This window comes from Scyliorhinus torazame, chromosome 9 (genome assembly GCF_047496885.1).
Source record: "Scyliorhinus torazame isolate Kashiwa2021f chromosome 9, sScyTor2.1, whole genome shotgun sequence".
Lineage (NCBI taxonomy): Eukaryota > Metazoa > Chordata > Chondrichthyes > Carcharhiniformes > Scyliorhinidae > Scyliorhinus > Scyliorhinus torazame.
Genome location: NC_092715.1, coordinates 35420315 through 35434853, shown reverse-complemented (window position 1 = coordinate 35434853; position 14539 = coordinate 35420315). Strand labels below are relative to the sequence as shown.

The window sequence follows — 14539 nt, the reverse complement described above, 5'->3', positions numbered from 1 at the left end:
CGAGATCTCGTGAGATGTCATGATCTGGGCCCACCCCTCAATCGGTAGGATCTAGATTTGCATATTCAAGTGAGTAGTTAATCTCGAGTGAATCTGTCTGCACCGGAGTTTCCCAAGGCGCGGGGCCGAACGGCCGTGCCTCGGCGAACCCAACCGGGCGCCGTTTAGTGCTGGTTTCCACAAACGTAGATCAGGCATAACGGCACTTGGGGGCGTGGGGCCTCCCAGGTGGTCGGGGGCTCCCGGGTGGTCGGTCTCTGGGCAGGATGGCACCCTGGCACTCCCAATGCCACCCATGACCGGTGGCTCTGCTAACTTGGAACCCTGTGATCGTCAGTGCGAGAACTGAGTTTAAGCGCCGCCTTGGCAGGGCATTACTCGCCTAGGCCCACAAAAGAAGCAGAGTTCTGTTTGATAGAGGGGTCGTTCTCGACGCTGCAAGAGCCGGGAAACACCCCGCTATGCACACCCAAAACAGGGGGCATCATTCTCCGATCCCCCGCCGGGTCAGAGAATGGCCGTTCGCCGCCGTGAATCCCGCCCCCGCCAAAGTCTCCGGTACCGGAGATTGGGTGGGGGCGGGAATCGGGCCGCGCCGGTTGGCAGGACCCCCCCCGCTCAATTCTCCGGCCCGGATGGGCCGAAGTCCCGCCCAGAAATTGCCTGTCCCGCCGGCGTAAATCAAAGCTGGTATTTACCAGCGGGACCAAGCGGCGTGGGCGGGCTCCGGGGTCCTGGGGGGGGCGCGGGGCGATCTGACCCCGGGGGTGCCCCCACGGTGGCCTGGCCCGCGATCGGGGCCCACCGATCCGCGGGCGGGCCTGTGCCATGGGGGCACTCTTTCCCTTCTGCCTCCGCCACGGCCTCCACCATGGCGGAGGCGGAAGAGACTCTCCCCACTGCGCATGCGCGGGAAACTGTCGGCGGCCGCTGACGCTCCCGCGCATGCGCCGCATTTCCGCGCCAGCTGGCGAGGCAACAAACGCCATTTCCGCCAGCTGGCGGGGCGGAAATCCCTCTGGCGTCGGCCTAGCCCCTCAATGTTGGGGCTCGGCCCCCAACGATGTGGAGCATTCCGCACCTTTGGGCCGGCGCGATGCCCGTCTGATTGGCGCCGCTTTTGGCGCCAGTCAGCGGACATCGCGCCGTTGGGGGAGAATTTCGCCCAGGGTCTCTTTTCCACTAAATCAAGCCCATAATGTGGAAAAATGTGAAATGAAAATCAAAGTATCTCTTAAGTGGTGGGAGCTTGGGAAATATTGATGTTTTCAGGGATCATAGAATCATAGGATTTTCAGTGCAGAAGGAGGCCATTCGACCCATTGAGTCTGTACCAGCCCTTGTAAAGAGCACCCCACCCATGCCCACACCTCCACCCCATCCCCGCAACCCAGTATCCCCACCCAACCGTTTTGAACACTAAAGGCAATTTAGCATGGCCAATCCACCTAACCTGCACATCTTTGGACTGTGGGAGGAAAGCAGAGCATCTGGAGGGAACCCACGCAGACACGGGGAGAACGTGCAGACTCCACACAGACAGTGACCCAAGCCGGGAATCGAACCTGGGATCCTGGAGCTGTGAAGCGACAGTGCTTACCACTAGGATACCATGCCGTCCGATCTGGGTGTCCTTGCCCATAAGTCACGAAAAGCTAACATACAGATGCAACAAAAAATTTGGAAGGCATCGGACGGGGCTTCGAGTATAAAAACTGGCAAGTCATGCTATTTTTGTATAGAACCTTGGTAAGACCGCACTTGGAATATTGCGAACAATTCTGGTTGCCACACTATCAGAAGGATGTGGAGGCTTTGGCGAGGGTGCAGAGGAGGTTTACCAGGATGTTGTCTATTCTGGAGGGTGGGAGCTATTTGGAGTGGCTGAATAGACTCGGACTGTTTTCATTAGAACGGCAGAACAAAGAGCAAAGAACAAAGAAATGTACAGCACAGGAACAGGCCCTTCGGCCCTCCAAGCCCGTGCCGACCATGCTGCCCGACCAAACTACAATCTTCGACACTTCCGTGTCCGTATCCCTCTATTCCCATCCTGTTCATGTATTTGTCAAGGTGCCCCTTAAATGTCACTATCGTCCCTGCTTCCACCACCTCCTCAGGTAGCGAGTTCTAGGCACCCACTACCCTTTGTGTAAAAAACTTGCCTCGTACATCTACTCTAAACCTTGCCCCTCTCACCTTAAACCTATGCCCCCTAGTAATTGACCCCTCTACCCTGGGGAAAAGCCTCTGACTATCTACTCTATCTATGTCCCTCATAATTTTGTAGACCTCTATCAGGTCGCCCCTCGACCTCCGTCGTTCCAGTGAGAACAAATCGAGTTTATTCAACCGCTCCTCATAGCTAATGCCTTCCATACCACGCAACATTCTGGTAAATCTCTTCTGCACCCTCTCTAAAGCCTCCACATCCTTCTGGTAGTATGGCGACCATAATTGAATACTATACTCCAAGTGTGGCCTAACTAAGGTTCTATACAGCTGCAACATGACTTGCCAATTCTTATACTCAATGCCCCGGCCAATGAAGGCAAGCATGCCGTATGCCTTCTTGACTACCTTCTCCACCTATGTTGCCCCTTTCAGTGACCTGTGGACCTAGATCGCTCTGACTTTCAATACTCTTGAGGGTTCTACCATTCACTGTATATTCCCTACCTGAATTCGACCTTCCAAAATGCATTACCTCACATTTGTCCAGATTAAACTCCATCTGCCATCTCTCCGCCCAAGTCTCCAAACAATCTAAATCCTGCTGTATCCTCTGACAGTCCTCATCGCTATCCGCAATTCCACTAACCTTTGTGTCGTCTGCAAACTTACTAATCAGACCAGTTACATTTTCCTCCAAATCATTTATATATACTACAAACAGCAAAGGTCCCAGCACTGATCCCTACGGAACACCACTGGTCACAGCCCTCCAATTAGAAAAGCATCCTTCCATTCCATTGCTACTCTCTGCCTTCTATGACCTAGCCAGTTCTGTATCCACCTTGCCAGCTCACCCCTGATCCCGTGTGACTTCACCTTTTGTACTAGTCTACCATTAGGGACCTTGTCAAAGGCCTTACTGAAGTCCATATAGACAACATCCACTGCCCTCCCTGCATCAATCATCTTTGTGACCTCCTCGAAAAACTCTATCAAATTAGTGAGACACGACCTCCCCTTCACAAAACCATGCTGCCTCTCACTAATACGTCCATTTGCTTCCAAATGGGGGTAGATCCTGGACTTGAAGAATTCTCTCCAGTACTTTCCCTACCACTGAAGTAAGGCTCACCGGCCTGTAGTTCCCGGGATTATCCTTGCTACCCTTCTTAAACAGAGGAACAACATTGGCTATTCTCCAGTCCTCCGGGACATCACCTGAAGACAGTGAGGATCCAAAGATTTCTGTCAAGGCCTCAGCAATTTCCTCTCTCGCCTCCTTCAATATTCTGGGGTAGATCCCATCAGGCCCTGGGACTTATCTACCTTAATATTTTTTAAGACGCCCAACACCTCGTCTTTTTGGATCTCAATGTGACCCAGGCTATCTACACACCCTTCTCCAGACTCAACATCTACCAATTCCTTCTCTTTGGTGAATACTGATGCAAAGTATTCATTTAGTACCTCGCCCATTTCCTCTGGCTCCACACATAGATTCCCTTGCCTATCCTTCAGTGGGCCAACCCTTTCCCTGGCTACCCTCTTGCTTTTTATGTACGTGTAAAAAGCCTTGGGATTTTCCTTAACCCTATTTGCCAATGACTTTTCGTGACCCCTTCTAGCCCTCCTGACTCCTTGCTTAAGTTCCTTCCTACTTTCCTTATATTCCACACAGGCTTTGTCTGTTCCCAGCCTTTTAGCCCTGACAAATGCCTCCTTTTTCTTTTTGACGAGGCCTACAATATCTCTCGTTATCCAAGGTTCTGGAAAATTGCCGTATTTAGCCTTCTTCCTCACAGGAACTTGCCGGTCCTGAATTCCTTTCAACTGAAAGTTGAAAGCCTCCCACATGTCAGATGCTGATTTGCCCTCAAACATCCGCCCCCAATCTAGGTTCTTCAGTTCCCGCCTAATATTGTTATAATTAGCCTTCCCCCAATTTAGCACATTCACCCTAGGACCACTCTTATCCATGTCCACCAGCACTTTAAAACTTACTGAATTGTGGTCACTGTTCCCGAAATGCTCCCCTACTGAAACTTCTACCACCTAGCCAGGCTCATTCCCCAATACCAGGTCCAGTACCGCCCCTTCCCTAGTTGGACTGTCTACATATTGTTTTAAGAAGCCCTCCTGGATGCTCCTTACAAACTCTGCCCCGTCTAAGCCCCTCGCAGTAAGTGAGTCCCAGTCAATATTGGGGATGTTGAAGTCTCCCATCACCACAACCTTGTTGTTTTTACTCTTTTCCAAAATCTGTCTACCTATCTGCTCCTCTGTCTCCCGCTGGCTGTTGGGAGGCCTGTAGTAAACCCCCAACATTGTGACTGCACCCTTCTTATTCCTGATCTCTACCCATATAGCCTCACTGTCCCCTGAGGTGTCCTCCCGTCGTACAGCTATGATATCCTCCCTCACCAGTAGCGCAACTCCGCCACCCCTTTTACATCCCCCTCTATCCCGCCTGAAACATCTAAATCCTGGAACGTTTAGCTGCCAATCCTGCCCTTCCCTCAACCAGGTCTCTGTAATGGCAACAACATCATAGTTCCAAGTACTAATCCAAGCTCTAAGTTCATCTGCCTTACCCGTAATACTTCTTGCATTAAAACATATGCACTTCAGGCCACCAGACCCGCTGTGTTCAGCGACTTCTCCCTGTCTGCTCTGCCTCAGAGCCACACTGTCCCTATTCCCTAGTTCTCCCTCAGTGCTCTCACCTTCTGATCTTCTGCTCCCGTGCCCACCCCCCTGCCATACTAGTTTAAACCCTCCCGTGTGACACTAGCAAACCTCGCGGCCAGGATATTTATGCCTCTCCAGGTTAGATGCAACCCGTCCTTATATAGGTCACACCTGCCCCGGAAGAGCTCCCAGTGGTCCAGATAACAGAAACCCTCCCTCCTACATCAGCTGTTTCGCCACTTGTTTAGCTGCTCTATCTTCCTATTTCTAGCCTCACTGGCACGTGGCACAGGGAGTAATCCCGAGATTACAACCCTAGAGGTCCTGTCTTTGTTGAGAGGTGACTTGATAGCGGTCTACAAGATTATAGGGGGCATGGATAGAGTGGATGGGCAGGCACTCTTTCCCGGGGTGGAGGGGTCAGTCACCAGGGGGCATAGGTTTAAGGTCCGTAGGTCAAAGTTTAGAGGAGATGTGTGAGGCTGGCTTTTTACACAGAGGATGGTGAGTGCCTGGAACGCGTTGCCAGGGGAGGTTGTGGCAGCAGATACATTAACGATGTTCAAGAGGCACCTTGACAAATACATGGATAGGATGGGTACAGAGGGACACGGCACAAGGAAGTGCTGAGGGTTTTGGCCAAGGTTGGTAGTATGGTCGGGGCCGGCTTGGAGGGCCGAAGGGCCTGTTCCAGTTCAGTACTGTTCTTTGTTCTTTCTTCAAATGGTATGTTGACCTTCATTGCAAGCTGATTTGGGTCCAGGAATAAAGTGTGGGGTGAGTGCAAGAGCATACCTTGACATATAAGAGGCATGAGGGGCCATGGTGTGTGGATGGGAGGACATAGCTTGGCACACCATGCATGAAGAGAAAGTTTTGAACTTTTCAGTGGTCCCCTCATGCAGCCTCCTCTGCAGGGACATAAACCCATGGCTCATTCAATAGATTTGGACCGACCATGAAAATTGCGGAGATGTAGGGGATGTCCATCTCTGCACTGGAGCCGGCCAGGTCAGGGGTGCCGGGTTTTAGACAGAAACCAGCCTGCCCCCATTGAAGGTGTCATAATAGCCACTTGTGTATATAATGAAATACAGACAGGCAGTGACTGACACACAGAATAACCAATAAACACACAGGACACAGAACAGCCAATCACCAGACAGGACACTGCAGGGGACACCACTGCTATAAAACACACAAGGCATCAAGACTTTGCCTCTTCTCACTGGATACAGTTACAGAGATAGTCATGGTGCACAGTGCAGTGAGCACCGTCTCATGTGACAGAGAGCCAGTCTGGTCAAGCCAGACAGAGGTTATCAGTTTAGATTAATAGAGTGTCAACCCACAGCAGATTATGTACAGCAAACAGCAGGTTCAATAAAACAGTGTTGAACCATCTCCTGTGTCGGAAGCCTGTTTCTCGTCTTACTGCATCCAGTTGCAGCCAGTATTAAACCAACTCATATAACACATCAGAAGGCACTCCCAAAAAAGCCCAGGAGTAGGGTCAGAAATCCTGGAACGGATTTTTAAAAGGCCGTCCATTTTTAAAGGGCTCCCATATGTTTGATGTGGCACTTTCTCCATGTGTAATTCAGTGTCAGAGATTCTCTTAGCATGAACTTGTACACTTATCTTGCCACCCCTGAAGGAAGTATACAACTCACATAAAATTCAATATGCCACATTTAAAGTCCCAGTCTTATTATTTGCCAGTTTCAGTTGTGCCTCAGTAATGAATATAGGGCTGCTGGTAGCATAACATGTACTTAATCCTAAAATGTTGCTTTGGGGGGGGGGGACGGTATTGCAGTGCTGCCTCACGGTGCCGAGGCCCCAGGTTCGATCCCGGCTCTGGGTCACTGTCCATGTGGAGTTTGCGCATTCTCCCCGTGTTTGCGTGGGCCTCACCTCCACAACCCAAAGATGTGCAGGCTCGGTGGATTGGCCGCGCTAAATTGCCCCTTAATTGGAAAAAATGAATTGGGTACTTTAAATTTATAAAAACATTTTGCTTTTGGTTCCACACAACTGTCGTTTTGCTCCTGTGTCATTTCTGTCACAGTGTTAAATATTTTCTCTGTCCAATCTTCTCCACATTCCTTATTCCCCTCCTCTCCTAGACATAAACAAATCCCTTCTGGGCTTGTTTGTACAAGTCTCTTCCTCAAGTGGCCATTATTCAGGTGTGAGGCTTGATGGCGAGTGCCGACAGATCCATTGTTGAGGGAGGGAATCACTGAATCATATAATTGTTTTGGGGAAGAAGGAGGCCTTTGTGTCTGCTCTGCTCTCCATACAAGCATTATGGGTTTCCTCCAGGTGCTCTGGTTTCCTCCCACAAAGATGTGCGGGTTAGGTGGCTTGGCCATGCTAAATTGTCCTTGGTGTCCAGAAAAAAGGTTAATTGGGCTTACTGGGTTAAGGGGGTGGGTGGAGGAGGTGTGTGCTTGAGTGGGGTACTCTTTCCAAGAGCCGGTGCAGACTCAATGGGCTGAATGGCCTCCTCCTGCATCGTAAATTCTATGATTCTACGGCTTAGTGCCATTTCTCTGCCTTTTCCTCATATCCCTACCAGTTGTAGACATGGTCCTCGTACCTTCATAGTTTCCTTTGTTCACATGTAAGATCCTAGTTTCAGAATGAACAATATCGCTTTCAAAGTTAATATGATTTTTTTTTCTTTGTTTATGGGATGAGGGCATGAATGGCTGGGGCAGCATTTATTGCCCATCCCTGAGGGCATTTAAGAGTCAACCACATTGGTGTGGGCCTGGAGTCATATGTGGGCCAGACCAGGTAAGGATGGCAGATTTCCTTCCCTGCAGGACATTAGTGAACCAGGTGGGTTTTTATGACAATTAGCAATCGTTTCATGGTCGTCATTAGACTTTTTAATTCCAGATATTTATTGAATTCAAATTCCACCAATTGCCCTGGTGGGATTTGAACCCAGGTCCCCAGAGCATTACTCTGGGTCTCGGGATTACTAGTCGAGTGACAATACCACTACGCTGCTACCTCCCCTCAAATGCTATCAATGTTATGATCACTATTTCCTAAAAGCTGCTTTACAGCAAATAAATTAGCACTCACTCCATAATACTAAATCTAAAATAGCCAGATCCCTAGTTGATTCTTCAATGTACTGCTACAGAGCCCATCTTGCATATACTCCAGTAATTCATCATCCACAGCATTTGTGCTAATTAGGTTTAACAGTTGTGTGAATTGAAGTTGCCCATTAATGCTGCATTACCCATGTTACTGGTAGTCCTAATTTCCTCATTTATACAGTGTCCAATATTACCACAACAGTTTGGTGGCCTAAAAGTCCTTTATTTTATAACAATGCCGCATTTATTGACTTTACCAATCAACTATTTGACTATTGGTCTATGTATCTGAAGTTGTTTCAAATAAAATTTCAGATTTTCATTTGACAAATAAAATCTTTTTTTTCCACAGTAATTTCTCTCTTATTGGGCGGGATTCTCCGACCTCCCAGTTGCATGTTTCTTGGTGGTGGGAGGCGGCACACCATTCGTTGGCGGAGGGATTCTCTGTTCCCTCTGTTGCCAATGTGAATTCCCATTGAAGCCATCCCACGCTGCCAGGAAACCCAAGGTGGAGATGCGCTGCAAGCAAGACCAGGGAATCCTGCCGCCAGCGAATGGTCAGAGATTCCAGCCAATATCTTAGTTGCATTCTTTAAAATGTGCGGCTTTAAGCACAATGACATTAAATGAATCAAATTTTCCCATAGCAATTAAAGTATAAACTGGGGTTAAGTTCCACAGGGAGTATCTCCCCGTTCTTCGGCAATCCTCGCATTCTCTGATCCCTCGTAATTTTCTTCCTGATTCCCAATGTTTCTCTCCCTAATGCTCATTGATTCTATCCCTGATCCCCAGTGATCCCCTGATCCCCAGTGATTCACTCCCTGAATCCAGCGATTCTCATCTTGTCCCCAGTGATTCTCTCCCTAATCTCCAGTGACTCCCTAAACCCCAGTGATTCTCTGATTGCCAGCAATTCTCTCCCTCAACCCAACATTTCTCGCCTTGATTCCCAACGATTCCCTCCCTGATCCACAGTACGTTCCTCCTGATCCCCAGTGAGTCCCCTCACAGCCTCTCTCACCTGAATGCGGAAACTGTAAATCAAGAGTACATTTGACCATTTGGAGTGAGGTGGCGAGCAGGGCAATAATTGGAATGGGACCAAGGCTGTGAACAGGGCAGCAGCAGGCTTGATCTGGGAATCTCTCAAGCCAACTCCTGTGGCTTCAGACAAGCCTCCCAAAATCATTGTTCAATAGCTCTGCTGACAGCAATGATGATGCTCAACATTCAAAAATGATTTAAAAATGGAAATCACAACCTAAATCAGAGAAACAGGCCCGAAAGAATAAATGACTCTAAAACAAAACAAAGTTAAGTGAGGTGACTTAAAGCAAACATTTGTAAAAGATTTTTAAGTGTATCCCTGAGATCACAAATATCTGCTCTTCCAATGCATTGTTTTCCATCAATTTGAACATCTAAAAAGATTGGAGATACTTCTATCCCACTTCTGGAGTCCACTTTTTCATGCACGCACGTTGCTGTGGTGGCTGAGATGGGGAATGCACTGACTTTGATAGGGTGTAGGCATTGGGCAGATAAAAGGTCGATGAATTATAATGCAGATAAACATGGCATAATACATGTGTTTGTAAAAAAAGAAGAGGAAATGTAAACAATATCAACTGTACAAATGGGTGGAGGAGCATGGATGCCTAGGTAATATGATGTACAATATTTTATTGGGATATGTTGATAATATTCATTTTTTTTCAAAATGCTTGTAGCTTTCTTGCTGTTGTAAATTGGAGGGAGTGTGGCAGGGTGGCGCAGTGGCTAGCACTGCTGCCTACGGCGCTGAGGACCCGGGTTGAATCCCGGCCCTGGGTCACCGTCCGTGTGGAGTTTGCACATTCTCCCGTGTCTGCATGGATTTCACTCCCACAACCCAAAGATGTGCAGGTTAGGTGAATTGGCCACGCTAAATTGCGCCTTAATTGGGAAAAAAAATAATTGGGTACTCTAAATCTTTTTTTAAATTGGAGGGAGTACAGACTACTAAAGAATGAAAAATGAAATGAAAATCGCTTATTGTCACAAGTAGGTTTCAAATGAAGTTACTGTGAAAAGCCCCTAGTCACCACATTCCGGCGCCTGTTCGGGGAGGCTGGTAAAGGACAGAGACAATGGCAAATCAATCAAAATTTAAATCATTGTGAGCCTCCTACATGAGGAAGGATGTTAAGATCAAGAAAGGTTGCGGTAGAAAACATTCACTCAGGTGATAGAAGGAATGAGTGGCATTGACTTTGAAAGGATGATGTCTTGTCGCACAATGGGTAGTGTCCCTACCTCTGAGTGAGACTTTCAGGGTTTGAGTCCCCACCCAAGGACTTGATTGCTACAGAAGATGGGATTATCAATCTGTAAATCATTCTGAAGCACCGGTGGCAGGCGATTAGAGTGCGAGATTTCCCTGGCCAGTTGGAACAACGTGGGGGGTGCAGCACAATACATGAGTTTTGAATCTCGGTTAATTTAAAAAATTCCAATTTGCAATTGACGGGCTTTTTGTTAAGTGAAGGGATATAAAGGCTAGCAAATCAAATGGAGCTAAGAAAGAGACCAGCCATGATTTAATTGAACAGGGGAATACGTCTGAGGGGATAAATGACCTACTTCTCTTCTTGAAAGGAAAATAGGGAAATCCTAGGCCCATGGAGCAGTGAGTTGGGAAGTGGAGGGAACAATTTCAAGAAGAGTAATCACCAAGGATGAAGAGGAAATCAGAAGATATTTTCATGCGTAGGAAGGTGTCGGGAAAAGGACCTCCCAACCAAAAAATCCATAATAACTTCTAAAAGGGAAAATAGGAACAAATATTAAAGGGAATGCGCAAGGGCAGTGGAATAGAACTAAGGCCATCATGTCTGCTCATTGCTCACATTCCTATTTAGGTAAGAAAGGGGGAGTAATGAAAACAAGACTGACTGGTTGTTCCATCAATATCTGCACAAACCCTGATTCCGAGCACGCTTTATCTCTTCCATTGGTGTAAAATGTCTTTAAATGTTCAATTGCTCTTTTTCCTTGTTTTCCACACATTCCCATATCTTTCCATTTTCTCAGACATGCTCTTCCACTCTCCTGTGTTCTTTCCCATTTCTGCTTCCGTTGGCTTTTTTTTTCCCGATATCTGCCATCGGTCTCCAACCCCCATTTACCAATGAGGTAGAGGTCAGCTTTGCCAGCTAACATGCAATCGCAGTTTATAATTATGTCGCTTTTAAGAAATGGCACATAGATTACATAGAATTTACAGTGCAGAAGGAGGCCATTCAGCCCATCGAGCCTGCACCGGCCCTTGGAAAGAGCACCCCCATTTTAAGCCCAGAACTCCGCCCCAGACCCGTAACCCAGCAACCCCACCCAACCCCTTTGGACACTAAGGGCAATTTAGAATGGCCAATCCACCTAACCTGCACGTCTTTGGACTGTGGGAGGAAACCGGAGCACCCAGAGAAAACCCATGCAGACACGGGGAGAACGTGCAGACTCCGCACAGACAGTGACCCAAGCCGGGAATCGAACCTGGGAACCTGGAGCTGTGAAGCGACAATGCTAACCACTGTGCTACCGTGCCGCCCTTCGTATAAGCGCTGGCTAGGGACCAACTTATTCAACAAAGAACAAAGCAAAATTACAGCACAGGAACAGGCCCTCCGGCCCTCCAAGCCTGCGCCGATCCAGATCCTCTATCTAAAACTGTTGCCTATTTTCTAAGGATCTCTATCCCTCTGCTCCCTGCCCATTCATGTATCTGTCTAGATACATCTTAAATGACGCTATCGTGCCCGCCTCTACCGCCTCCGCCAGCAATGCGTTCCAGGCATCCACAACCCTTTGCGTAAAGAACTTTTCACGCCTATCTCCCTTAAACCTTTCCCCTCTCACCTTGAAGTCGTGACCCCTAGTAATTGAGTCCCCCACTCTGGGAAAAAGCTTCTTGCTATCCACCCTGGTTGGTTGGGATTTTCCAGCCCTTCCCGCAATTGGGATCTTCCGGTCCTGACGAAGCTATCCCCAATCCAAACCCCCCCCCCCACTCCGTGCATGAGGGACTCCCCGGAAGCGGGATGGTGCGCAAAATGCAGTAGTCGGCACTGGAAGATCCCAAAGGCGGGCAATGGCGGAACGTTTCTGCCACCAGAAAACATGTTGCGGGAAGGGGATGTTTCACTTATTGTCTCTCTGTGTTTAATTCACACTCACACGAAAGTAAGTTTGACAAAGTAAGTAAGTCTTTGCTATCACAGAAATTTACACTTACTTTCTTTCTTCAGTTGGTTACACAATGAATGATCTGATCTTTGAATGGGATGAAGATAAACCAGTGCAAACTGCAGATGGACTAACCTTACCGCAGTTCCTCCTTAAAGAAGAGAAAGATTTGCGATACTGTACAAAACATTACAATACAGGTACGACTTGAGCTTTAGTGTGTAAAAGAATGCAAACATGCAGTGTTGATTTTCGACGCATCTAGTAATTCATCAAGCCTGCAAAACAGATGAGCAAAACAGATGAGCTAAGCTTTAAGATTCATCCTGTGGGAAATGGTCTTGAGTTTTTACAAAATACAATTCTCAGTTAGAATGCATCATTAGCAACAGCAACAAAACTGCCTCTAATACAGTCTTGAATTTGGAACTAAAGCGGCTGTTTGGCTCAATTGGTGGTGCACTGGCCTCCCAATCACAAGGTTACAAGCTCAGGCACCATCCCAGGACCTCAGCCAATAAGGAACCTTTGTTTTGCCTGTTGCTCGGATGTCGAAAGTCTCCTGGCGCCAGAGAAAAATGGCAAGGAATTCTCCTGATCTCCTGTTCCCTCAACTGATCATTAATCTCCAGACAAGGAACTTGGAGAAGATCGGGTCGTACGGAATTAGAGAGAGGGTAGAAAATTCAAATAAAACCAAGTACAATGGGGGAAACAGAGTCCGAGTTAAATTAGTTAGATTGGAGAAGTTGGGATGGTTCTCCATGGAGAGAAAAAGGCGAAGAGAAGAGGAGATTTGATAGGGACTAGCTTTCAAATCCAGACTTATTAACTGATTTTAAATTTCAAATGGGATTTGTACCCATGCCCCTAGAGCATTCCCCTCGTCTCTGGATTACTAGCCCAGAGAAATTACCACTTCCCACCACCTCTGCATGTTCGAAAGGTCCTAAAGAGAGGGTAGGCAGTGAAGGCAGTTTATCAACGTGTTAGTGATGATATCCAGAGTTGTGTTTTGGCATCACTTTGGTTTATCGTGTCCATCAATGATTGGGATACATGCCTGAAGGAAGTTGTTGTTTGCAGAGAAAAAGAAATGCTTGTTCTGCTGGCTAACATTTCATGAGAACGTTGAACATTTTTCTGCAGCCACATGTGTTTTAAATCGGGATTTTTTTTCCACAGGCTTAGATGCACCAGACTTAAATTATTAAATGTACAACCCACAAAACCGTCAGTGAGCATAAATTCCCTCACTAGAATTTCAACTGTGTATCATTATCAGTGGCAGAGGCGGCAGTATCCTCGTATACTAGAACCTTTTCAATAATGTATGAGGCTCTTAACTAATAAATCTGGCATTTGACACATCATTCCAATCACAAATATAGAGAACCTCAGTAAAATCCCATTATCCCTTGTGGACCGTTCAAACAGCTCGTTAAAATATACACTGCCTCTATCTGCAGCCCTGGCACTTTTCCTTGTGAGATACATATTTCTCGGTCGGAAAGTTTGTGCTAATTTTGTCGCTTCCTTTTGGAATATTAAAGTCACTATCAATAGATAGATGCATTTTCTCTCCTTCCCATTTTCTCATCTTCCCCTCCCACCGTGACACTGGCTCCTGCCATGTTACAAGTCCATCGACAGTGCTTTCCACTGCCAAGGTAATGAAAATAAAGGGCAGGATTCTCTGACACCCCGCCTGGTCAGAGAATCGCTGGGGGGGGGAGGCGTGAATCCCGCCCCCACCGGCTGCTGTATTCTCCAGCGGCGGGGTATTGGCGGGGGCAGGAATCGCGCTGCGCCGTGCCAGTCGGCGGCCGTTAGCAGCGGCCCCCCCGGCGATTCTCCGGCCCGCGATGGGCCGAGTGGCCGCCCGTTTTCGGCAGGCCCCGCCGGAGTAAATCACAACAGGTCCTTACCGGCGGGACCTGGCTCCACGGGCGGCCTGCAGAGTCCTCGGTGGGGCCCGGGGGGCATCTGGCCCCGAGGGGTGCTGCCATGGTGCCCTGGCCTGCGATCGGGGCCCACCGATCCACGGGCGGGCCTGTGCCATGGGGGCACTCTTTCCCTCCGCACTGGCCTCTGTCAGCCTCCGCCATGGCTGGTGCAGGGAAGAACCCCCCTGCACATGCGCTGGGATGACGTCAGCACACGCTGGTGCTCCCGCGCATGCACCAATTCGCGCCGGCCGGCGGAGGCCCTTCTGCGCCATCTGGCGTGGCGCCAAACACTCCGGCACTGGCCTAGCCCTTAAGGTGCGGAGTACTCTGCATCTTCGGGGCGGCCCGGCGCCGGAGTGGTTCACGCCACTCCTC

General features: G+C 48.4%; 1 protein-coding gene across 2 annotated transcripts in view; it reads left to right on the top strand.

The window, feature by feature from the left end:
- Positions 1–14539, top strand: part of LOC140429149 (glycine receptor subunit alpha-3) — a 398827-nt gene that overhangs the window by 275396 nt on the left and 108892 nt on the right. For both annotated transcript variants that reach the window (XM_072515780.1, XM_072515779.1), the window contains exon 6: positions 12278–12415. In XM_072515780.1, coding sequence (XP_072371881.1) covers positions 12278–12415 — 138 coding nt within the window. The remainder of the gene's footprint in view (positions 1–12277; positions 12416–14539) is intronic.